This window comes from Mercenaria mercenaria, unplaced genomic scaffold (genome assembly GCF_021730395.1).
Source record: "Mercenaria mercenaria strain notata unplaced genomic scaffold, MADL_Memer_1 contig_4684, whole genome shotgun sequence".
Lineage (NCBI taxonomy): Eukaryota > Metazoa > Mollusca > Bivalvia > Venerida > Veneridae > Mercenaria > Mercenaria mercenaria.
Window position 1 is genome coordinate 672 of NW_026462931.1, and position 26,506 is coordinate 27,177.

Below are 26,506 nucleotides of genomic sequence, written 5' to 3' on the forward strand. Positions count from 1 at the left end.
GAGATCTACTTCAACTGCGATATAATCGAGCATTCGTTTGTAGGCTTTGATTTAAAACCAATGTTACTTAAAATAAATCTTGGAACTGGAATGCATAGTCATGAACGCAGCGTGTATGCGTTACACATTTCTACAGGGTGTTACAATGTACTGTAAATATTCAGCAGGCTGAAGTTACAGGAAAATTATTGTTTAAATGTGCACGTATATTAATTTCAATATTGAAAATGAGCAGGGTAAACTTGTCCTTCTCTTCTGATAACAATGTTTCTCTTTTTACATTTTAAACGTTTTCATTCTTAAGTACCTTGTAATATACACATTGTAAGTTAAGGTTTGTTACCCATCGATGAATATAATTTAAAGCCAGATTAGAAATAATTAACATGCTTCCTTTACACTATGTAAGGTAGACATTTAAAATTGTATATTACTAAACAACATTAACAGACAATAAACAGCATTTGGAAACACCCGTCAGATTAAAGGAAGCATGTCGATTTAACCATTGGTTTGGAAAAAAGACGCGGTTGCTTCTACTTGTCTTTTATTTTACAAAACAAACATGTAATAAAATAACATACATAAGAACTAAACTGCATCTATACATACACTCAACAAAATTCCTCATCGGTCAGTTTATATTTGTATTTACCATTTTGTCAATAATGCAGGTATTTACACGAAATTTCACATGCAGACATTTGAATAGGTACTGCAGCTAATTATTAATTTATTTTTGGTGACTCATGGCCAAAGTAACCACATTAGGCGTTTTGCCTAATATTGGATATTTTGCATGTGCACCAACATGCACGTGTTAGTTTACAATTATGGCATTACTGATGAAAGTCCAACTAGAAAAACACATATTATGGTGAAATTGACACAAGAGCAATGGGATCGAGCTGTCGGAATGTTGCTAGGTGGGACACATTTACGGCACGTGTGATATTGTTTTTACAATTCCAATAGAATTTTGATGTTATTTGTTTGTAACTGTTACTTTGATGGTTATTTCCATTTGTAACCTTATTTCCGTTTACAAGACCCTTCACTCGTTGGTTATCTACCATCCGTGCTCTTTTTTTTCCAAAATTTAACCAAAATACAATTAATTGAAATGACCGATTTTGAATTTTGTTGTATAATTCCGACAGCCCGGGCGCGTTGCCCTTGCGTCAATTTAACGATGATATGTGTTTTTCCAGTAGGACTTTCGTCAGTAATGCCGAAAGTGTTCATTAACACGTGCATATTGGTGCACATGCCATGCACGTGCAAAATATGCTAAATTGGCCAAAACGCCTAAAGCGGTTACTTTGACGGTGAGTCGGTCAAAAATAAATCAATAATTAGCTGCAGTACCTATTTAAATGTCCGTATGTGAAATTTCAGAATTAACATTAAAATTTCTAAGAAACCGCCAAACAGAAAACAACTAAAGCTTTCTAACTCTAAGAAATATAAGGCACTTTATAAATAATACAGGCGACATGAAACTAGAGGCGATAATATTGACCGCCTACTAGAAACCTAAAATATAGAGGTGGTAGAGGACGGTGGAGGCTGTTATGAGAAAATACACAATAACAAAAAGCAAGAGTGATTCTCTTGACGGAAACTGGTCCAATCGCATCATGTGACAAGGGATTTAAATTCTCATTGGCTCTAATTAATTATCTAACTACACCTCTACACCAGCTATTGTCGGAGTTATAAACTTTATCACTCATAAAACGTAAAAAATTTTGATAGAAAATACAAACAGTAGACAAATACATAAATCTGTTTAAATATACATACACAAATGTATATAAAATTATTCAACTTTCTTTCTTTCATATGGTATTTTTGGTTGAATATTGCATACTACTAGATTTATGAAACGGTTAAAGAGTCAACGATAACTAACATGTTCTAACATTGCTACACAACGCACGATTTCAACAAGCAACTTTGGGGGAAAATGCACGTTTTGTTTTCATGGTGATGTTTGTAATTGATCGCAACGTTGTAGACTTTTGGGTTAACAAAATACATTTGGGAGTGTATGGACTGTAAATATTCGATATAATGTTCAGAAAAGAATATGTTAGGATACAAATGCATTCATTGTTCTAGATTTACATATTAGAGTGACAATTTAAGCTTCATCTCTTTTTCAATCTATGAACTTTACACAAAAAATGAATTAAAGTGTTAAAGGTTCTTCTGTAAAGTGCTTGTTAAGCCATACGCAACGCACTGTCTTGACATACAATGTGCTAATTTAGATCTACGTGTGCACTGCTTAGACCTGGACCTCTGCGAATACATGTCTTCCCATTATCAGTAACAAATATCATGTATAGAGTACATCATATTTTTAATCACATTCTGCAGTAAATTTGTTTTATGTGCTATTGTTTCGAAGTATCACTCTATACAGTATAGAAAACTCAACAACAAATATTGAATTGAATAAAGGGTATTTCTTATTAAAATACCATAAAAGCAAAAGACTTAGTGACTATAAATCAGTGACAGGTTTCTATATCCTGGCGACCAGAAACCACCGCCCGCTAAGTAAAATATAGTATAATGAAATTTAGTTATAAAACCGGATTGCACAAATAAAAATGGCTTCAAATTTCAAGTAATGAAGTAAACAAAACAAAACATTACAACTTTTTAAAATGAAGAGCCAAGGAGAATCATTAATCATACTTTGGAATTAATGGTCTCGACGAATCCAAAGGATCATGAAAGTTATAAACAACTGATCTACCTAAAAAGAGGTGGTTGGGGAGGTGGAGGTTTTATTAAACCACAACTAACAGTTTCCGCAACTAAACAAAGACTGAGTACTCTGTTAGCGATTGCTTCATATAACCATATGACGCAAAGGATAGATTCTCATTGGCTCTAATTCATGTTAAGATTAACATAAACCCCTTCGCTGATCTAGGAGTCATAGCTGAAACATGTATACAGAACAATATACAGGGGGACATAATGACCCGATATCGCTCACCTGAGTTTAGTACTTGCATAAACCATGTGCCCCCAACATCCCGGGTGGGACAAGAATTAACCCCAGGGAATAATTTGAACAATCTTGGTAAAGGATTACTACACACCAGCTAGAAGATGCTTTTGTAGAAAAGCGTATGTCTGCCCCAGTGCATAGTAGTAACAGGCAAGACGTTAATTGGGGACAGCAGCGAGTGTCAAAGAGACACTGATGGTTGGCTGCAATAGCGATCATCTGCTCGGCGTGTCCAATCTTCCTATGAAGTTTCAATATTCTGGGCATATTGGTTCTCAAGTAATGGATTTGAAACTGGTTTTCCATTCTCTGGCCCCGGTGACCTTGACCTTTGATTGAATGACCCCAAAATAATAATGGGACTTCTACTCTGAACGTCAAATCATCCTATGAAGTTTCTATATTCTGGGTCAAGTGGTTCTGAAGTTATTGATGGGAAAAAGTTTTCCATGTTCAGGTCCTGTGACCTTGACCTTTGCTCAAGTGACCTGACCCCAAAAGCGATAAGGTTAATCTATTCTGTAAATCCTATCATTCTATGAAGGTTCTGGGTCAAGTTACTGATCGAAAATTGTTTTCCTTGTTCTGGTCCCTATGACTTTTTAACAAATGACCCATAAATCAATAGGGTAATTTACTCTGCATGTCCAATCATCCTAGGGTTTTTTTTATCACATGTGTGAATGACAATAAATATTATTAAATCACCAGTCCACATAACAAGTTCATTATCTGCTGTAATAGCTCGACATGATGAAAGGTCGACCTCCGGGATTCAGGAGATGCTGAAACCAATCTTTCACAGACACAATGTTTTGAGAAGAAAAGGGACATAATTATACACAATTTGAATAGCCTCATCAGTTAACTCATATGAACAAAACACAGGGTCTAAACACAGACTATCTGCATGGATACAGGGTATATATTATATTATACCAGATTTAAATATCAGAAATCAGATACAGACTTGTCCGGCTAAGTTAGCCTAGCTCGTTGCGAATAGACAGTCGGTTCTTTAACGTGCCCAGTGTATAGCACTGATACACGCAAGGATTGCCTAGGTTCCTGACCAGTACACCTCTAGCTGGGTGGGAAACACTGAAAAGCGTTTCTGAAAATTCCCGAGAAGCTGCCGGGGATCGAACCCCCGACCTCAGGATTGGAAGGCCAGTGTGCAAATCTACACTGAGCTATCCGTCCACCATTATTATGCACATATGATGTAATAAAAGTATATAATTATTGATGGGGAGCTAAAGCCATATCATTGGCGCCAAACCCAATTCTAAAACCAATATTTTCCTATATTATAAAGACAGTAATCGTCATGGACTGACAATTAATATATATCGTTAACATGGTTATTTCTCAATAATTATCTAAATATCTACCTCATTAAATTGTTCACAATAAACTCAATGGAATTGTTAACGTCTTTCAAAAACAACATTCCACTCGATACCAATTGCAACCATTGCTCTTTTTAATTCTTGAAATGTTGCAACATCTGCTTTCTCCTTAACCCACTCACTTAACATTGCTGTTATTTTGTCTACTGGTGTACGATTTCTTTCTTCCATTTCAATATGATCTAGCTGGGGACGAGTCAGGCCAAGTTCGAATCCAAGAGAACGATATTCTCTTCCGATTCTTTGTGCTAACCGACTTAATTCTTTTTCCGTAGGTGAGCGGTTCAGGAATGCATCGGAATGGTCAGCTTGATATTCTGAAATGAGAAGCGGAAAGTTGCTCATTATCATTCAAACTTTTAATAAGAAAAATATATTAGATAAAGTATATTTCTGTGTTCTACTTTTGATTTCCGAAATCGAACTATATTTTTCCAAAATTGTCTTAACGGGAACGTTTCATTATAATTTTGACAGATATAGGCTGACATATCACAGACTGACTTCTAAGACAGAAAGAATACGTACCCGTGCCTGTTTTCTAAATTATCAAAGTTTTCACAACAACATACAAAACCAAATTTTGTACAATATTGTCCAAAAATATGCATAAATACCACTATGGATAAAACGGCTACTGATGGACATATACAATAAGTAAAAGAAAAATAAATATAGAAGTTTTATGATTGTCACTCGCATGATCATTTGAATTCTGATCAGTTACCATCTTCTGGTATTAAGCGCACAAAAATAAAATCAATATGTGCTTGGTTTTGATAAAACTAGGAATGTGTCCATAGAACACTGATACACCCAATATGTTATGCACGCGAGTCCTTTGCGTAATGGCACTTTGATAATGGAACAAATATACTGGAGTTATGGACTTGAAAAAAACGACTGTGCCTATTTAGATCACCTTTAAATAACTGAATGTTAAGGTAAACAAGTGTAATATTTATTGGCCGGAGAAGAGAAATGACAACTTGTTTGACCCAATAAAGGCAATCTAGTCCTTTGAGCTTGGGGTATAAATTTACACTTGTCACGCTGTCTTATTTTGAGAACGATTGTGCCAAGTTTTCTTAAATACCTGTGTATACATACAAAATAGAAAATAGACTAAAATATAGACTGGACATAAAAAATGAAGAAAATTACTTTACCTTAACTTTTGAGAAAGGGGACTAGGTTTTACTGGCAATATATGAATATTACCCTTTAAAACAAAAATTTACCAACGTAACATAATCTTCCTCTAAAGGTGATATTAACCTTTAAGCTAGAAATCTAGGTCTTGAACAAAACACATGCTCTAATTCTGATGAATGTTTTTGTTTTTTTTGCTAAGGAACCTGAATATCCATTTATTCATACAAGCTATAGGTCTGACACGAAACAATGTAAATTCTTTGACCTCTAAGTGTTACCTTTATCTTTAATGTAGTGGTATGGGACTTACGTCAGGAACTTAAGGTTGTTTCCCTTGTTGCTCTGTGTTTTGCAAAGGCATTGAGTACATGCGTTTTAGTTTCTTAAGGATTGCATTTATATAAATACACAAGAGCATTTCTGTGTTTTACATTTCGTGCCTTCTGTTGCTTTCGCGTATGTTAGCGTTTCACCTGGAGAGGATAACTTTTATTTGCTCTGTCCTGTGACTTTGGAACATGGTGGGGGTAAGAGTGAGGTTAGGTGCACCATAAACCGGTTTAAGCTCCCCAGTGGTGGTTTTGCTACTGATCGTTCCAAGGCGGTGCCCCACTGTGTTCCTTTGTTTGTTTTGTCCTTGTGCGTTTACTTTGTGTGACTGTGTATTAGTCGTGTGCGCATCCGTTGGGTTTACGTTTAGGGAGACTACGTTTTTAGAACGTGGCTTTCCCTCCTTGTTTTTTAACATGTGGCATATAATCTTGTTATGCTGAATGTTTTGTTAAGTTAAATTTGAACATCTACGCAGGTTGGTTAAATTGAAAAATAAAGCTGTTCAAGGTATATACTATCTTAGTAAATACAGATCTTAACTTCAGACAAGTAAACTATAACGACTACACAAATTGAGGACTGGTAAGTTTGAATTGATAAAAGTATTTAATTAACTTATAATTTTACTTTTGCAAAAAGCAATCACATACCTAGCCCGCCCGCTTAGCTCAGTAGGTAGAGCGTCGGTCTACGGATCGCGGGGTCGTGAGTTCGATCCTCGGGCGGGGCGTATGTTCTCCGTGACTATTTGATAAACGACATTGTGTCTGAAATCATTAGTCCTCCACCTCTGATTCATGTGGGGAAGTTGGCAGTTACTTGCGGAGAACAGGTTTGTACTGGTACAGAATCCAGGAACACTGGTTAGGTTAACTGCCCGCCGTTACATGACTGAAATACTGTTGAAAAACGGCGTTAAACCCAAAACAAACAAACAAACAAACAATCACATACCTACCCATACGATTTATATTTTCAAAGTAGAAAATGCGCATAAACAGTTATTAAGAAAACTTTTACTACTAAGTGATGACTAGCTGATTAATGTTAAGTACTTCGTAACGAAAACAATTTGAATAACCATAAAGGAGTTTCAAGGTTCTCACCAAAATGTTTTGGAAACCAGCATTTCAAGAGCGTTGATGTGCTGACTACATGCCGACGTTCGTGACTGTTACATTTGTATTCTTCTTCTCGCAACAGGTCGTCTACTTTCAACATGTTCTCTGTTGTCTTGAACGGTGATTCTTGACAAATGACAAACATTTCTAACTCAGTTGAACCTCTGATACCATTATTTAAACTGTCTGTAATGAAGTCCTTGACATTGCTGCAAACAACACTATCTGGTTCGGGTTCTTTTTTACTGTACTTGTATATCCAGATTTGTATCACACTGTCCCTAAGGTAAATGTACAATTCATGCAATTTGGCAACACTGAAAAGTGCACATCCACAGAATATAAGGTACTGATCATTCTGTTTTGAAATTGGCCATTTTGTAATACATTCCGCCAAAAGCTTGTTGAATAGTTGGACTGATATTATTCTTGAAGATGTTGTGAAACACAGTCTAGATGTAGACTTGCATTCCTGTTCATCGATTTCAAGAAGCAAGTCTGGTGCAGTTTGCTTCAAAAAGCATGGGGCGAAGTAAAAGTCTTCAAACTGTAAGACAACATGTACATTTTAAAGTCAAAATTAAACGACATTAATAGCTCAGTTAAATGCTTGCTTAAATGTAAAGGTTTTTGCAATGATAATTGAAATTAATACACAAAACTATGAGTACTATACCGTGACGGACGATTAGACAGGACAAAGAAATTTCAGTAAGGACCAAACTAGTATGTATAAATCATTTTAATACCTTTTCTGGTTTATAAATATATTTAATGTTTGTGTAAACTGACGAAAATATCAACATTCAATTACAGTGTTTCCAGAGTTCAAAGCCTGCCGTGGTCTGGCAATTATGTCCAACCTTTCCATAAAATTCAAGATTAAGTCTTGATGTTCTTGAAAGAGTGTCTCTCTGCTCCAAACGGCATCTGGAAACAATATGAATTTATTAAACTCATAAAATGTCAAAACTTATTATCATCCTCAACAATGATTTGCCAGACATTTCTCAATAGTTCTAAGTTTGGTCTCTGGCATTTAAGGGACTAACGTTACAGGTTTTCTTTTTAAATGAAATGAGAACTAAATAATCACAAAAATATTGTGTAGGTACAATAGAGATATTCAAGTACATAAAAAGATTTTTTAACTAGCTTCTATTCATCGAAAGTATGGTATGAACACATATCCCAACAAGAACTTATCTTTTTCAACAAAACATGTATCCTACTTTTCTGCTAAATGAAATGAAACGTCAAAATTATAAACCACTTACTGTAACAAGAGGGCCATGATGGCCCTATATCGCTCACCTGTGTACCATTGCTCAAAATGATATGATCAAGTTTTGCATACACATTAAATATCAACAGGATAAATATTTTCTTACAACAGTCACTTTCGACCTAGTCAGGGCCACTTTCCATACCAAGTTGTAGGGTCCTAGGCTCAAATGCTGTATTTTTGTACTAACATGACTATTCCTTACCCAGGAAGACTTAAATAACATTTAAAACCAATCTCATTAGATGCTGCTGATATATATTCATTTCCATAAAATAAAGGGAGGTAATTGTCATAAATTCAGTCAAAAGTTATCTACCCCGATTGTCCCAGTCCATCTGATGGCATAAGTGACATTTCATCTCAGTATCTTCATTGGTTACTGAGATACACCAATTCTGATTTGAAACAAGGCAGTCTGAAAGACAGCTAAATCCCCCGCCACTGCTATGGATAGTGAAAGGGTAAAACCTTTGATTTTAGCTGTGACCTTGACCTTGAACTGACATGGCTGACTCATGAATTCTGCACAACGTCTTGGTGAGGTGATCATTTGACCAAAGTTTCATGAAAATCCTTCAAGGGGTTTAGGAGATACAGAGCTGAAACCTTTGACCTTCAGTTGTGACCTTGACCTTGAGTTGACATGGCTGACTCATGAGTTCTTGATGAGGTGATCATTTGACCCAAGTTTGATGAAAATCCTTCAAGGGGTTAAGGAGATACAGAGTGGACACCAAATGGAAGGCTCAAACCTTCGACCCTTAGTTGTGACCTTGACCTTGAGCTGGCATGGTTGACCCATAATTTCTGCACATCGTTCTGATGAGGTAATCATTTGACCCAAGTTTTATAAAATTCCTTCAAGGGGTTTAGGAGATATAGAGCGGACACGAAATGGAAGGCTCAAACCTTTGACCTTCAGTTGTGACCTTGACCTTGAGCCGACATGGCTGACTCATAAGTTCTGCACATCGCCTTGATGAGGTGATCGTTTGACCAAAGTTTGATGAAAATCCTTCAAGGGGTTTAGGAGATATAGAGCGGACACAAAATGGAAGGTTCAAACCTTTGACCCTAAGTTGTGACCTTGACCTTGAGCCGGCATGACTGACTCATGGGTTCTGCACATCGTCTTGATGAGGTGATCATTTGACCCAAGTTTTATAAAATTCCTTCAAGGGGTTTAAGAGATATAGAGCGGACACAAAATGGAAGGCTCAAACCTTTGACCTTGAGTTGTGACCTTGACCTTGAGCCAGCATGGCTGACTCATGGGTTCTGCACATCGTCTTGATGAGGTGATCATTTGACCCAAGTTTTATAAAATTCCTTCAAGCGGTTTAGGAGATATAGAGCGGACACAAAATGGCAGGCTCAAACCTTTGACCTTGAGTTGTGACCTTGACCTTGAACCGACAAGGCTGACTCATGGGTTCTGCACATCGTCTTGATGAGGTGATCATTTGACCAAAGTTTCATGAAAATCCTTCAAGGGATTTAGGAGATATGGACCGGACACGATTTTGTTACGGACGGAAGGACGGACGGAAAGACGGAAGGACGGACGGACGGAAGGACGGACGCAGACCATTCCTATAATCCCTCCGCCACGGCGGGGGATAAACAAAGGGAGGTAATCTGACATAAAATTAGTCAATAGCTATCTACCCTGACTGCCTCAGTCCAACTAAAGACAATAATGGAATTTCAAATGAGTTCTATAAATATTTACCGAGATAAATTCATTTCTATTAAGATCTGGGGAGGTAATCATGCATTGGTATACGCATGTGAAAGATACAGAGTACAAGCCTATACATCAATATATTAGAAAGTATTCATATCGATAAATGTTCAATCAAGAGTTATCTTACACGATTATTTTTTACCATGGAAGACATAAATAACATTTCAAACCAACCTCATTAGAAGCTGCTAATGTGTGTTCATTTAGATAAAAAATAAAGGGAGGTAATTTGTCATAAATTCAGTCAATATGTATCTTCTCTGATTGCCCAAGTCAATCTGTTGACATAAATTTAAGGGGCAATAACTCTGGAACCTATGATGGGATCTGGCCATTTTTCGAAAGGAACCGAGATATTATGCCAATGCAACTTGTGTGCAAGTTAAATTGAAGTTGACTGCAAAATGTGGTCTCTATCGTGTTCACAAGCCAAAAATAGTAAATTTTGGCCCTTATAGGGGCCATAACTCTGGAACCCATGATGGGATCTGACCAGTTTTCGAAAGGAACCCAGATATTATGCCAATACAAGTTGTGTGTAAGTTTGATTAAAATTGATTGCAACTGATGGCCCAATATATCGCTCACCAGAGTTGATCTGTCTGATCAAGACAAACAGTCTGACTAAATATCATAAAGATTTGGTTACAACTGTGGTTTCTAGAGTGTTCACAAGCTTTTTCTTTGATTTGACCGAGTGACCTTGTTTTTGACCCCACATGACCCATATTCGAACTTGACCTATAGCATTCTGACAAATACTCATGAGTTTCAAACTTAAATTGTTGTCTCCTTTGATTTGGCCTAGTGACTTAGGTTTTCATCCCACATGACCAAGATTCAAGCTTGACCTAGAAATGATTAAGACAAACATTCTGACCCAGTTTCATAAAGACTGAGTTACAACTGTGGCCTCTAGTGTTCACAAGCTTTTCATTTGATTTGACTAGGTGACCTAGTTTTTGACCTACAGACCATCAAGACTAACATTCTTACCAAGTTTCATAAAGCCCGCCCGCTTAGCTCAGTAGGTAGAGCGTCTGTCTACGTTTCGCGGGGTCGTGAGTTCAATCCTCGGGCGGGGGGTATGTTCTGACTATTTGATAAACGACATTGTGTCTGAAATCATTAGTCCTCCACCTCTGATTCATGTCGGAAAGTTGGCAGTTACTTACGGAGAACAGGTTTGTACTGGTACAGAATCCAGGAACACTGGTTAGGTTAACTGCCCGCCGTTATATGACTGAAGTACTGTTGAAAAACGGCGTTAAACCCAAAACAAACAAACAAAGTTTCATAAAGATTGAGTCACAAAGGTGACCTCTAGAGTGTTCACAACGCAAGTGTTGACGGACGACGCACGACGCACGACTGACGCTGCGGGACACCGGACAATGACCGGTCACAATAGCTCACCTTCAGCACTTTGTACTCTGGTGAGCTAAAAAATATATAATCCCTAACTATTAATGATTACGTTCTGTCTAGGTAAAGTTATTTAAAAAGATCTTCGGCAGGATGTCACAAAGTGTTGCGTTCTGGATGCATTGCAGTGTATTTAAATGTTCTTTACACCACCAAAGCTTTAAATTTGAATATAATCAGCAGAATAGAAGATACTGACAATGCTCGCAAAAAAGAAAATCATATATCATTTGGTTCTTCAAAGATTTCAAAATAATTCGTAATGGACATATAATACTAAAACCCCGTTTAAAGGTGTTTCGAGAAAATTTTGCAGTAGAAAGCTGCATTATATGATTCTGATACAAATATCAAAAAGAAATTTAAAATTCCTCGTAGGGAAAAGGAGAAAATTATTATTTTCATTTTTTAGTTTTCAGGGGAGATAACTCATAAAAACCAAAATATCAGGGCAAGTAATCAAAAGGAAACTTTTGAGAACTTCTGTCACTATATAACTTGTCAATATGCACCTTATTTCTATCGTTTGACATTTTCAAAGCTTACATCACCAAGTTATAAGTACGCTTTTGGTGAAATTGATGCCTATTACGAGTAGTAATCCTTAAGGTATAAAACTGACTATTGGATCAAATTCCGATAAAAACTTTGAGAAGAAATTATGAAACGATATGCGTGACATAAAAACGGGCCAACAAAATTTTAATCTTAAAGGTTGATCAATACATTATGCACATGATTAACTTAAGTAATCAATTTATATAAAATGCCAATGAATTTAACAGGATACACAGTGAAGAGGGTGCATAATTTAAATCCTTTTAGCTATTGTGCAATCCATTTTTAGCTAACCTGTCACATAGTGACAAGGTGAGCTTTTGTGATCACCCTTCTTCCGTCGTCCGTCAACAATTTCTTGTCTGCTAGATAATGGCTTCATTTATGATTTGATTTTAACCAAACTTGCACACAATTTGTATCACCAAAAGATCTTGGTTCCGTTCTTGAACTGGCCAGATCCCATTATGATTTCCAGAGTTATGGTCCTTGAAAGGGCCAAAATAAGCTATTTTGACCTTGTCTGCATAATAGCAGCTTTATTTATTTGATTTTTACTAACCTTGCACACCACTTGTATCACTATAAGATCTCGGTTCCTTTCTTTAACTGGCCAGATTCCATTATGGGTTCCAGAGTGATGACTCCTGAAAGGACCAGAATTAGCTATTTTGACCTTGTCTGCATAGTAGCAGCTTCATTTATGACTTGAATTTAATCAAACTTGCACAAAATTTGTGTCACCATAAGACCTCGGTTCCTTTCTTGAACTGGTAAGATTCCATAATGGGTTCTAGAGTTATGGCCCCTGAAAGGGCCAAAATTAGCTATTTTGACCTTGTCTGCACAATAGCACCTTCATTTATGAATTGTTTTTAATGAAACTTGCACACAACTTGTTCTCACCACAAGATCTTGGTTCCTGTCTTGAACTAGGCAGATTCCATTATAGGTTCTAGAGTTATGGCCCCTCAAAGGGCCAGAATTAGCTATTTTGACCTTGTCTGCACAATAGCAGCTTCATTTATGAATTGTTTTTAATCAAACTTGCACACAACTTGTTCTCACCACAAGATCTTGGTTCCTGTCTTGAACTAGCCAGATTCCTTTATGGGTTCTAGAGTTATGGCCCTTGAAAGGGCCAGAATTAGCTATTTTGACCTTGTCTGCACGATAGCACCTTCATTTATTTATGTGAATTTAATCAAACGTGCATACAACTTGTGTCACCATATAAGATCTTGGTTCCTTTCTTGAACCGGTCAGATCCCATGATGGGTTCCAGAGTTATGGCCCCTGAAAGAGTCAAAATTAGCTATTTTGACTTTGTCTGCACAAAAGCAGCTTCATTTATGATTTTAATTTTATCATACTTGCACACAACTTGTATCACCACAAGATCTTGGTTCCTTTCTTGAACTGGCCAGATTCCATTATGGGTTCTAAAGTTATGGCTCCTGAAAGAGCCAAAATTAGCTATTTTGACATTGTCTGCACAATAGCAGCTTCATTTATGATTTGATTTTAACCAATCTTGCACACAACTTATATCACCATAAGATCTCGATTCTTTTTATACATCCAAAGGGACGTATTATGTTATCACCTTAGTGTCCGTCTGCCTGTCTGTTGGTTAGCAATTTTCCTTCTGCTCTGTAACTCTTGAACCCCTTGACGGATTTCAAAGAAACCTGACACAAATGTTCACCTCATCCAAACGACGTGCAAAGCGCATGTCTCGGATGGCTCACTTCAAGTCAAGATCACACTTAGGGGACAAAAGTAATATGACGCTGTTTTGTGTGTATATTGTTCTGCATTTGCGTTGCATTGCAGTGCTCTTGTTTTTATTTGGCAGATCCTTCTTTTGTTGCCTTACAATATTTTTATTTTCTTAATTGCTTCCCCTTTATGTTACTATAAATAGCTTATTTAGCAACTTTTTATTATTGGCCGTAGGGAAAAACCGAGATCACTTTTCTCTGGTACAACATAGATGGTAACTCCAATATTTAGGTGTATTTTGATATATCTGTACCTTGTTAGATTTTTTTTTTCTTTTTGGTTAAATTTATTCCATTTGTTGTTTCTGTCCTTTGGACTTAGATATTTTTTTCTGAGGATTTAGATTTATTTTTAATTCTTCCCTTTGTTGTTCCTGTCCTTTGTTTTGTTGGATTTAACGTCGCACCGACACATGATAGGTCATACGGCGACTTTCCAGCTTTAATGGTGGAGGAAGACCCCAGGTGCCCCTCCGTGCATTATTTCATCACGAGCGGGCACCTGGGTAGAACCACCGACCTTCCGTAATCCAACTGGATGGCTTCCTCACATGAAGAATTCAACGCCCCGAGTGAGGCTCGAACCCACATCAATTAGGGGCAAGTGATTACAAGTCAGCGACCTTAACCACTCGGCCCCCTGTTCTTTGAGCTTCATGTATACAACTACTGGCCTGATTTGAAAATAATTTCATTTGAAGTAACTTCAAGAAAATTTCAACTAAATTTTCTTATGATTTTTTGACCTTCCTGAACTTAAATGCAATGATAACAGGTGAGCGATATAGGGCCATTATGGCCCTCTTGTTCTTATATATTATTTCCATGCTTAATTATAGACCGCCTTGGTAACCTAGTAGTAAAGCGCCAGCTTCAAGTGTGGGAGGTCGTGGGTTCGATCCCAGGCCGGGTCATACCAAAGACGTAAAAATGGTACTAGTAGCTTCCTCGCTTTAAGAGGATAGTGCTAGGACTGGTCAGCCTGGTGTCGGTATAATAAGACTGGGTGGGGTTTTATGCCACGTGTCTACGGCGTGATATTCCAGTGAGGCAGCAATATAAAGTTGGGCATTTTGCTCAATGCTACAAGGAGACATCGTCATTTATATGACTGAAAAAATGTTGAAAAAGACGTTAAACCCGAACACACACACACACACACACATCTTATTTCGCAATTTACATTATTCTACTACCCTGACTTACATATGCCACGTCAGGAAAAGACATACAGGTTGCTATAAAATGTCTTATTTCACTTTACTTTTTAAATGTAATTGAATTGTTCTACAAGCAAGATAAAGTAGTTTCTTGTTCAGATTATTAAATGTACAGTTTGTCACAAGTTTTCATGAGTTCATAGTCATATAGTAACTGTAAATGTAATTCGATAAAACAGATTCTTTCTGGTTTCTTTAATTGGCATATATCTTGCAAAAAACTCAGTACCCCTCTAATGCTACAATCTGTAACTCATTTTTAAAAACAAAACAAAATGTACAAGTTTACAAAAATGTCTGAACAATATACCTATAAAGTCCCTTTTCAATATAGCTGTGTTGTTGAAATCCAGCCACATTTTACACAAATCTGCTTTCTTTGTGCAAAATTGTCTAGCCGTTATAAAACATTTTAGTGCATCTGCTAACCACTGCGGTTCCAAAATGATATGGTCTTTTAGTTTTTCATCGCTGTAAACAATACAAAATATTGTGATTGTTCAGAAATACATTTCTGTCCTACCGGACAATAAATTGTTCTTTATCAAATACTTGTTGGTTCATAAAACGTTTTTTGTTTTGATACCTGCAAAACGTTACGCTGCATTTGATGAATTAAAACCAATACTCTATGTTGTTGTTTGCGTTTGAAAAGTCAAGACGACTACCCAGTTTACGGGAGTAAACTTCCTTTTTTAAAAATTCGCTACTGTTAGAAAATAAAAGAATAAAAGAAGTCATTCGTTTGATTACATTTTAATACGTTTTGTTGAATATGGAAAACAATAAAAAGTATAACTGGTTGTACGCGCGAATATGGATTTCTGGCTCCTGGTGTAACATGTAACTCGACAAACCATGTTTACACCCAAGACGTTACCTGGGAGTCAGATATTTCCATCTGCACCCCTACACCAGTAAATGAATCTTATATTAATAATTATAGATGTGTTCTTTGCGTCACCAGTTTTAGGACCATATACATGTAAACAATAGCTGTTTCAACCGTTAAAATCTAATTACATCCTTCATTTTAAAGGATTATTCATGAATGTCATTGCTCATATACATTTATTACCATTTACATGTAGTACAGTGAATAGTGCTTACATGTTCAGTCAAAAGTAATATCAAACAAGCATAGAATCAACAAATCATATACTGATACAATTGTTGAATATTTCAGTTCATGTCAGCGAAGATGAAATGGTGACTTTCCAGCTTTTATGGTAGATATCAAAAGTAACCATCTATACATTATTTCAAATATAGTTGGTATTGGTAATCTGGGTAGAAACATCGTCCGTTTGGAAGCCAGATGGATATAGTTAAAAATGCTGATTTTTGTTTCCTTTCAAACCAGATATGGTGAACGGCAAGCCAAATACGAAGTCTGAACTACTCAGCTATGGACGTCCTGTACCAGTCAAATTAGAGATACATGAATATTGTGCTTATTACACTGTAGTTACAACTTAGAAAAATATGTTATCTCTTTACATTCATCATGACTTCAAAGATTGAAGCACATCTTTTGTCATATTATCATGACAATATCGCACATCGTCCAAGTAGTGTGGAATCATCTATCCTTAATGTTTACTCTCTTCCTTTAAGTTAAGAGTGTAATACTATACAAAATGAAATACCTGAAGTATAAGATATATCCCGTCTCATGGTGGAACCTCAAGAACAGTTCAAATTCTTCGTTATCAATTGGAAGATGCAGATTCTCACTAGCAAGTTTAAGAGTTCTCTTGGGTAATATCTGTTTAACAAAAGAATGTTTGAACTATCCTTTTGTGGTGATAAGACTGATAATAACAATAATAAAGGATTTCATTACTTTTTATTTTAGTACAAATTTATCTTATTTCAAGGTTTGGTAAAAAATAATGCTTATAAAAAGAAATTAAGTAATCTGAAAACAATATTATGATTTCATGAAAATGATATATTCTTCTGTTATTCTTCTGTTAAGTGGTTTGTACATTACTTATAGGAAGGCAGTTTGTAATACATCCCTATAAATCATCAATAACCTTCTTAGGGTTAATGAAAAATTAACTATATGTAACATAAATCTATAACATGATCGTTTGGAATTACTGAATGAGCCCAAGGCAAATCATAGTAGGCTCGGTTTAGCTGAGTCTGATCATGACAGATCATCTCCTAGAACCGGCTTAAGCGAAATCCTTATGTATAAAAATTGCATGACCCGAAATATTGACAGAACACGATTTTTAAGGGCTATCACATGGCACCTAAAGATCTAAAGATTGTTGTTTGGAAGATGAAGAAATCTGACATATCAAATCATACGTCGTCTTGATGAGGTAAACAATGTTTGCTAGCTTTGTGAAAATATTTCGTGCGGACAAGAAGTTAAGCAATTTCACCTTTGACCTTCAAGTGTGACCACGGAAATAGTCCCTAGACGTTGTTTAAATACAGGAATATTAGACCCTGGGCATAGTGACCTAGACTGTGCACTGTGTCAGTCGTCTTGATGAGGTTAATAATTCATGCTAGTTTTATGAAAATCTTCCTAGCGAATAAGAAGATATGCAGCAGACATCATGAATGAATGGACATGCGTGACTCAAGTATATCCCCTTTATACTCTGTATCTTGGGGTATATTAACAATACCTGATTAATTGATAAGGATTAGATATGTGTGTTTACAGTTAGACACACGGGTATTTTCTTTACATAACATACTTCTGTCTTCTATTGTTCTGATAATTAACTACCGGTTATAAGTGGATACTTTCCCTTCAATGATGAATGGTGTTTAATTTGATTGTTGAATTTTTGTTAAGAACATACTTTCTATTGTGTATTTTCAATTTTCACTACAGTGACAATAATTTCAACAAGAGTTGTCCGTAAGACAGCCAATGCTCGACTATCCGAATTGTTGTCCCAGATGTTAGATGAAAATGTTACCATAAATGTTAAAATATCTATAGAGTTTCAATCCAGTATCTGCATTAGGTTTAGAGATAGTAACTTGCATGCAAAAATTTAATCATAAGTTTTATGTTGAAAAGGGGACATAATCTGACCAAAATGCATGTCAGAGTTATGGGACATGATTAACTCAACTAGTTTTATAATCCTGAAGGCACATTTGAAGTTTCAATTTAATATCTGCATTTGTTCTGCAGATAGTAACTTGCATGTAAAACTTTAACCAGCATTTTTTAAGTCCAAAAGGGGGCATAATTTGCTCAAAATACATGTCAGAGTTATGAAACTTGACCCAGTGAGGTTTGTAATTGACCTAGGAAAAGAACAAGAGCTCTGCCAAGCGGGGCAATATATGCCCGAAAGGTTACATCAGAAGATGGGGCAAAATTTAAAGAACTTAACTGTTGAAACCCAAAGGACAGGAACAACAAAAGGGAAGAAATAAAAAAAAAGTCCACCAAAAATATTCTAAGTCCACAAAAAAATCCTTACCAGGTACAGGTATGTCAAAAGACACCTAAAATTGGAGGTATCATCCATGTTGTAACACAGAAAGTGGTCTTGGTTTTTCCCTACAGCCAGTAATAAAAAAATCAAAATAAGCTATTTATAGTAATATAAAAGGGAAGTAAATAAAAACTAGAATGTGTCTGTAGGACACAGGGTGTGCCCCCCACTGGTACATTTGTCACAAATAAGGGGCAATAATTCAAATGTTTGCAGTCTCAGTTAGAGGGTATAGCCTCAACAAACATTTTATGAAAAGGATTCATTATTCTAGGCCATATACTTTTTGAGCTATGAGCATCACAAACAAAAAATCCACTATTTTCACTATTTCAAGGGCCATAACTCTGTAATAAAAGCTAAGATTCTCAAGAAGAATGCTATGTGTGCAAGGTCACATCACGATAAAAACTCCAGCAAGGTTTTCTGAATTTACATATAATACTTTTTGAGCTAGGCACATAATTAGGTAAAAAAGTGCATAATTAGTTGAAAAAGTGCATTTTTTTTTTTGCTATTTCAGGGGCCATAATTTCAAAAATAGGGGGTGGAGCCAGCCAAAAATTTAGAGATGTGAAAGTTTATATCATGATAAAGACTCATGCAAGGTTTCATGAATTTATATCAAATACTTTTTGAGCTAGGCATGTCACAACGTGAAAATGTGCATTTTGGACTATTTCAGGGGCCATAACTCTGAAAATAGGGGGCGGAGCCAGATGAAAAATAGGAGGTGCGCAAGTTCATATAATGATTAAGACTCAGGCAAGGTTTCATGAATCTATATCAAATACTTTTTGAGCTATGCATGTCACAAGGTAAAAATGTGCATTTCTGACTATTTCAGGGGCCATAACTCTGAAAATAGGGGGCGGAGCCAGACGAAAAATAGGAGGTGCGCAAAGTCATATCATGATAAAGACTCATGCAAGGTTTCATCAATTTATATCAAATACTTATTGACCTAAAGATCATAAAGATTAACATTCTGACCAAGTTTCATTAAGATATGGTCATAAATGTGGCCTCTAAAGCCTGTCTCACACAGAACACGGTTGGGCACACGGTTCCAATACGGTATACTCGGTTATACACGGGTTGACTGGTACGAGTATTGAGCTCCAACCGTGCCTGGGGATGAGTTGGTACGATTTAGACTCGAATGTAGCACGAGTATGTACGAACAAAGCACGGATATACTCGGTCAAGCAAGGTTTGTCACGGTTGGAACACGATTTGCAAAACGATTTTCATACGATTGTTGTACGGTTCCAAGTACGGTATAGTACGGTCTGTTACGGCCTAGTACGATTAAACACGACTTTTACTCGATTAACTGGACATTTACAGGGTTTACATACGGTCCCACCGACTTTTGTTCGAGTTATGCTCGAATTATCACACATTCGTGTATGTTTTGATATAAATTGACTCGTTTTGATGGCTTGGCTTCATAAATTTTCGAACTTTCAACAGAGAAGTTATCAAAATGGCAGATGACAGAATAAGGGAATTAGAAATCATGATAAGACTGATAGACATTGAGATTATTTTGGCCAGAAGGCGTGAGGGGAGACAAGAACAAGCCAACAGAAGAAGGAGGCAAGTTTGGACAAGAGAATGGCTCAAAAGAAGGGTCATGTTTGGTCAATATGATACTCTGTTACATGAACTAAACAGAGAGGACCCCAGGTGTTACAAGAACTTCCTCCGTGTTGATGCTGACTTGTTTCAGGAGTTTGTGAGACGTGTCGGGCCACAAATAACCAAGAAAACAACCAATTGGAGGTAAACAATAATATCTATTTTTCAGGGAATAGCAACATATCCAATAATAAATCTAAATGTGAGAATTGTAAAACACATGTCGATGATTAATAATTTTTTACTTTTATTTATTTTCAGAGAGCCATTGGACCCTGGATTGAAGCTTGCAATCACACTCAGACACATGGCCACTGGTGCTACATTCAGAGAGTTGATGTACAGTTTCCGGTAGCAGACAACACAATCTCAACATTCATACCGACAGTCCTGGAGGCTATAGTCGACACATTCCAAGCCGAAGTTATGCCACCACTTATTGAGCCAGATGAATGGAGGGAAGTCAGTACCAGGTTCAACACCAAGTGGAATTTCCCTCATGCTTGTGGTGCCCTGGATGGCAAGCATATTCCTATCAAGGCCCCATCAAATTCTGGATCACTCTACCACAACTACAAGGGCTTCTTCTCCATGATCCTTCTGGCATTGGCAGATGCCGACTACAAGTTTATATGGGTATCAGTGGCGGAGTATGGCTCAGCATCCGATTGCCAAGTGTTCAACGAATCTGAATTAAGGGAATTGGTGGAAGGAGGTGAGCTAGGCTTCCCTGATCCAGAGCCACTGCCAGGCCTGACGGAAAACCTGCCCTACTTCTTCCTGGGAGACGAAGCATTTCCCTTGAGGACATGGATGATGAAACCCTACTCAAGGATGGGCCTTGGCCACGATGAGCGTATATTTAACTACAGGCTGTCTCGTGCCAGAAGGGTGGTGGAGAATGCATTCGGAATATTGGCCAACAAATTTCAATGTCTGTTGAATGCAACAGTTTATAAGAAAACAGAAAGTGTGAAGTCCCTAGTCCTTGCTTGTGTCATGTTGCACAACCTTTTGAGGATACGTTACCCTGGTGTACCAGCCAATGCCGACCATGAGGACCAAAACCATGCCCTAGTACCCGGGGTATGGCGAGAGGAGAGTCAACTAGTGGACGCAGGAGGACATGCTGGCCGCAACGTAGACCACAACCTTGGAAAGCAACAAAGAAACTACCTCAGGGATTACTTCATGTCGGAAGCTGGTTCGGTTCCATGGCAAGAACAGATGATATAATAGACTGGTGACTTTTGCAGTTGATATAGACTAGTAACCTTTGTATATCATTTCATGAATTGATATTGGAATCTAAATGCTCGGACTCATTATACATACAATCATATTTGATTTGCTAGATATCATGATTTGAAAGTTTAGCAGGGTTTTTTTTCAAGTCTTCAAAGAGATTTTAACAAATTAGTGTCAAAAGAGTTAAGTAAGTGTTGAATTGCTTTAAACGTTATACAATAAATAAAATTTAACCTTTTTCCAGTATAAAATATAATCCTGCCAAGAACAATCCAAAAGTTCTATGATTGCCATCATATGGTTTAATTCTTTAAATGCCAATGTCGTCTATAGGCATGATTACAAATATGTAAGCCCCAGATTAAACACCGCTTTGAAAAAGCAACGCGTAATCTTGGGATATACAGTCAGTTTGATGTTCTTTGCTTCTTTATACACAGTTACATTTGCTAGATATCGTGTTTGGAAAGTGTAATAGCACTTTTTGAGCTCAAAGTGGTTTTGATAAGAGTACAGCTTCCTAACTGGTAACTTAATTTTTGGACCAAGGGACAAAGTAGTTATTTCTTCAAAGGGAAAAATGAATAATAAGATAAGATGTACCTTTATAAGGGAGCAAATGTTATTTCAAAGAAAATATCTAAGAAAAATAACCACTGCTCGCTTATAAAGGTACATCTTATTTTTTTTCTATGGGAACCTTTAATTTTATTTTTGCAAAGTGATAATAATAAAATATTTAATAATAAGCAGCGCATTTATAATAAAGCCAATCTTATTTCAAAGAAATCTCCCCGTTATAAAAGAACTACTTCCTAAATATTTATAGTATTCAACGAAAAAGAAATACATGTTTTACATTTCAACAATAAACTTTATTTTAAGTTTAACCACTTGAAAAAAATATGACAATCAAAATCACAACATCAGCATCATGTTTGTCAGCATAATCATTTAAATTTTTTTTAAACAACACAAAATAGTCATTAGACTCCAATGACTGTCTTATAATAATTTCAAATTAAACTCCTTGATTAAAAATCATTTAAAAATTGCCATAATAACAAATTCCCGGAAACAGTTCTTGGTGTCTTGGTTCAGTATGAGGTAGTCTCGTCACCGTCCTGAATCATATCCCTCATAAACGAAGACATGTTCTGACTTGCGTCAGCAGGCTGAGTGGTGGGTGTACTGGCCATCTGTGGTGTTCTCACGGTGGGACTTTGGACGGTGGTAGTAGAAAATGAAGGTATTCCTGCAGCAGCAGCAGCACCTGCAATGATACCATCTGTGGTCACTGTGGCTGTTGGGGTGCGACGAACAGTTAGTGTTGCATAGGTAGGGCTGGTGGTGGACATGAAGATCCAGTAAAATCTGGATAGCAGCCTTGAAGTGTGGTGAAGAAGTGTCGTCTCTCTGTCTCAGTGGTGGGGGATTCAGTTGCTGTGCCAGTTGAAGGGCCATGGCGTGGTCCTGGGCATACTGTGGTGGCTGCTGCTGTGCCTGGTGCATTGGGCGTTGAGGGGTCCTGAAGTCCTGGAGGATGGGCTGATGCTGCTGTGCTGGTACAGAGGGAAGCTGCTGGGGTGGCAGCTGCTGGGTCTGCTCCCTGGAGAGGTCCACATAACGCACGGCGGAGGCAAGGGTTTCGGTCATGAACTGATCCCGGAGAGATGGCGTCATTTGGCGCATTAGGTGTGTCAGTTGTCTGGTGGTGACAGCTGCCGCGTCAGTCCTTTCTTGCCTCAGTTGTCTCAACTCCTGTGTCAACTGTAAAGAAATCAAAACATAGCTATTAAAGTAAGATATTTAAATAATTTTCTCAAATATTTATTACTTAATTTACTCTAAAATTCATTGATTCTAAAATATTTGTTGGTAGATTTATTTAAAAAATATGCCGGACGTAGCCTTGATTTGTCAGTCAGCATTATGCTGCAATATGACTGGCATATATGTGTGTGCCCCGACCCGGGATCGAACTATGGATTACACGGCAAGCGCATTATCCACTGAGCTATGCAGGCCAGTTAATACTTTGGCTACAATATGCGATCGACAATTTATATTTTACATATGTTCAAAGTTGCTGAAAAAATTCTGTGGTTAATAATACTTACAGCTTCCCTCTCTTCTAGCAGATCTGAATCTGAGTGGACTGAAGCTGTAGACGGTGCATCTTCTGGTGCAGCTGGGTCTGAGGCTGGTATGTTCTGTGAGGGTGCATCGCCGTACCGCTTCTTCCTGGCAGCAGTCAACTGCAAAAGACAAATATCATATTTTATTAACAAAAATCAAACTGGTTGGTTACATACATTATTCTTACAGTTACATTCTTCATTAATAAACAAAATAAAATTTAAAAAAGAATAAATATTTAAAAAAAAATACTCACATCCACACCTTTCCGTACGGAGATCGATGTACAATGCCCCTTGAGGAAGGACATGCTCTCTACCACCCACTGCTGTCGGGCGGTCATCAAGACTGTACCACTGCCACTGGCCGGACGCTTGATCAACTTTGTAAACGCCGTACGCTGCCCAAGATACCATTTGTATAGGTCCTGTCCGGTCAACCCCTCTCCAAGCTGGTCGGCTTTGTCGGCGAACAACTGGTCCCGCTTCTTCGTGTTTTTGTAATCAGCATGCGCCTTGTTGAAAATACTGGGGTTAGCCTGGATCCACTCTATCACATCGACTTCCTCGGCATCGGTGAGTTTTCGGGTGATGCGCTGGATGGTTCTGCAATTAGACAAAAAAAATTAATAAACTGAATAAACATACTGTTAATTTATTTAAGTTAAAACAATTATAGTACAGTTGTCAATTTGTCAAAAATAATATCTACATACTGAGAATCATTGATATCAATATTTACTCCATGTTACATAGATAACAAGGCAGTCTGAATGACAGCTAAATCCCCCGCCACTGCTATGGATAGTGAAAGGGTAAAACCTCTGATTTTAGCTGTGACCTTGACCTTGAACTGACATGGCTGACTCATGAATTCTGCACAACGTCTTGATGAGGTGATCATTTGACCAAAGTTTCATGAAAATCCTTCAAGGGGTTTAGGAGATACAGAGCTGAAACCTTTGACCTTCAGTTGTGACCTTGACCTTGAGTTGACATGGCTGACTCATGAGTTCTTGATGAGGTGATCATTTGACCCAAGTCTGATGAAAATCCTTCAAGGGGTTAAGGAGATACAGAGTGGACACCAAATGGAAGGCTCAAACCTTCGACCCTTAGTTGTGACCTTGACCTTGAGCTGGCATGGTTGACTCATAATTTCTGCACATCGTTCTGATGAGGTAATCATTTGACCCAAGTTTTATAAAATTCCTTCAAGGGGTTTAGGAGATATAGAGCGGACACGAAATGGAAGGCTCAAACCTTTGACCTTCAGTTGTGACCTTGACCTTGAGCCGACATGGCTGACTCATAAGTTCTGCACATCGCCTTGATGAGGTGATCGTTTGACCCAATATTTATTTATATATTTGTTGGGTTTAACGTCGCACCGACACAATTTTAGGTCATATGGCGACTTTCCAGCTTTAATGGTGGAGGAAGACCCCAGGTGCCCCTCCGTGCACTATTTCATCACGAGCGGGCACCTGGGTAGAACCACCGACCTTCCGTAAGCCAGCTGGATGGCTTCCTCTCGTTTGACCCAAGTTTGATGAAAATCCTTCAAGGGGTTTAGGAGATATAGAGCGGACACAAAATGAAAGGCTCAAACCTTTGACCCTAAGTTGTGACCTTGACCTTGAGCCGGCATGACTGACTCATGGGTTCTGCACATCGTCTTGATGAGGTGATCATTTGACCCAAGTTTTATAAAATTCCTTCAAGGGGTTTAAGAGATATAGAGCGGACACAAAATGGAAGGCTCAAACCTTTGACCTTGAGTTGTGACCTTGACCTTGAGCCGGAGTGGCTGACTCATGGGTTCTGCACATCGTCTTGATGAGGTGATCATTTGACCCAAGTTTTATAAAATTCCTTCAGGGGGTTTAGGAGATATAGAGCGGACACAAAATGGCAGGCTCAAACCTTTGACCTTGAGTTGTGTCCTTGACCTTGAACCGACAAGGCTGACTCATGGGTTCTGCACATCGTCTTGATGAGGTGATCATTTGACCCAAGTTTCATGAAAATCCTTCAAGGGGTTTAGGAGATATGGACCGGACACGATTTTGTTACGGACGGAAGGACGGAAAGACGGAAGGACGGACGGAAGGACGGACGGACGGACGGACGGAAGGACGGACGCAGACCATTCCTATAATCCCTCCGTCACGGCGGGGGATTAAAAATTAAAAATAAATAAATATATAAATAAATAAAAATGTGAAGCAATGTAAAATGTACCTTTTTTTCGAGGGTGCAGCAGTTCCTGGAGGGCCCATCGAGCTGGCATCCGAGTCTGAATCTCTGGGTATCTCGTCAGGTGTTGCCAGCGGGTCCTGCAGCTCATCAGGGTCGACAGGGTCAACAGGTTGAAGTGGTCGGAGGGCCTTGGTGGCCCTTTTTGTATTCTCGCTGGGAGAATCTTCCATGGGGATTCTTTTGGGGACTTTCTTCTTCTTTGGAGGCATTATGTAGCAAGTACTCTGTTGTTTCAAGGTGGCAGCAGGTAGTTGTGTTTTCTGTTGTGTTCGAGTGCTGTATGATCATACACGAGCTTTGTACAGACGTAGAGACCGTGTCTGGTCGTACTTGACCATGTATAATTCGTACTTGAACCGTATTGGTCGTATGGCGATCGTATGAAACCGTATTGGTCGTATGGCGATCGTATAAAACCGTGTGTACACTCGTGTGAATCGTACGGTGATCGTGTGACATTCGAGTGTTAATCCGGGTGTTGGATGTAGGACTTGGGAACGGTTTCACACGATTCAATACGATTTATATACGATATTGACACGGTTGAGCTCACTCGTGGAGTGGACTTCATGTGCGGTTGTATATACGGTCTCGTACGGTCTCAAACGGTCTCTCACGGTCTTGTACGATCGCTAATACGATCATACACGGACAT

The 26,506-nt window shown here is 37.9% G+C and overlaps 1 protein-coding gene across 1 annotated transcript in view; it reads right to left on the minus strand.

The window, feature by feature from the left end:
* Positions 1-534: 534 nt before the first annotated feature.
* LOC128554066 (roc-COR-CHAT protease-like) overlaps positions 535-26,506 on the minus strand; it is a 57,728-nt gene continuing 31,756 nt past the window's right edge. Inside the window, exons 5-9 of the mRNA XM_053535283.1 lie at positions 16,724-16,842; positions 15,385-15,545; positions 7,867-7,982; positions 7,038-7,599; positions 535-4,760 (exon numbers count right to left, since the gene is read on the minus strand). Coding sequence (XP_053391258.1) covers positions 4,462-4,760; positions 7,038-7,599; positions 7,867-7,982; positions 15,385-15,545; positions 16,724-16,842 — 1,257 coding nt within the window. The 3' untranslated portion in view covers positions 535-4,461. The remainder of the gene's footprint in view (positions 4,761-7,037; positions 7,600-7,866; positions 7,983-15,384; positions 15,546-16,723; positions 16,843-26,506) is intronic.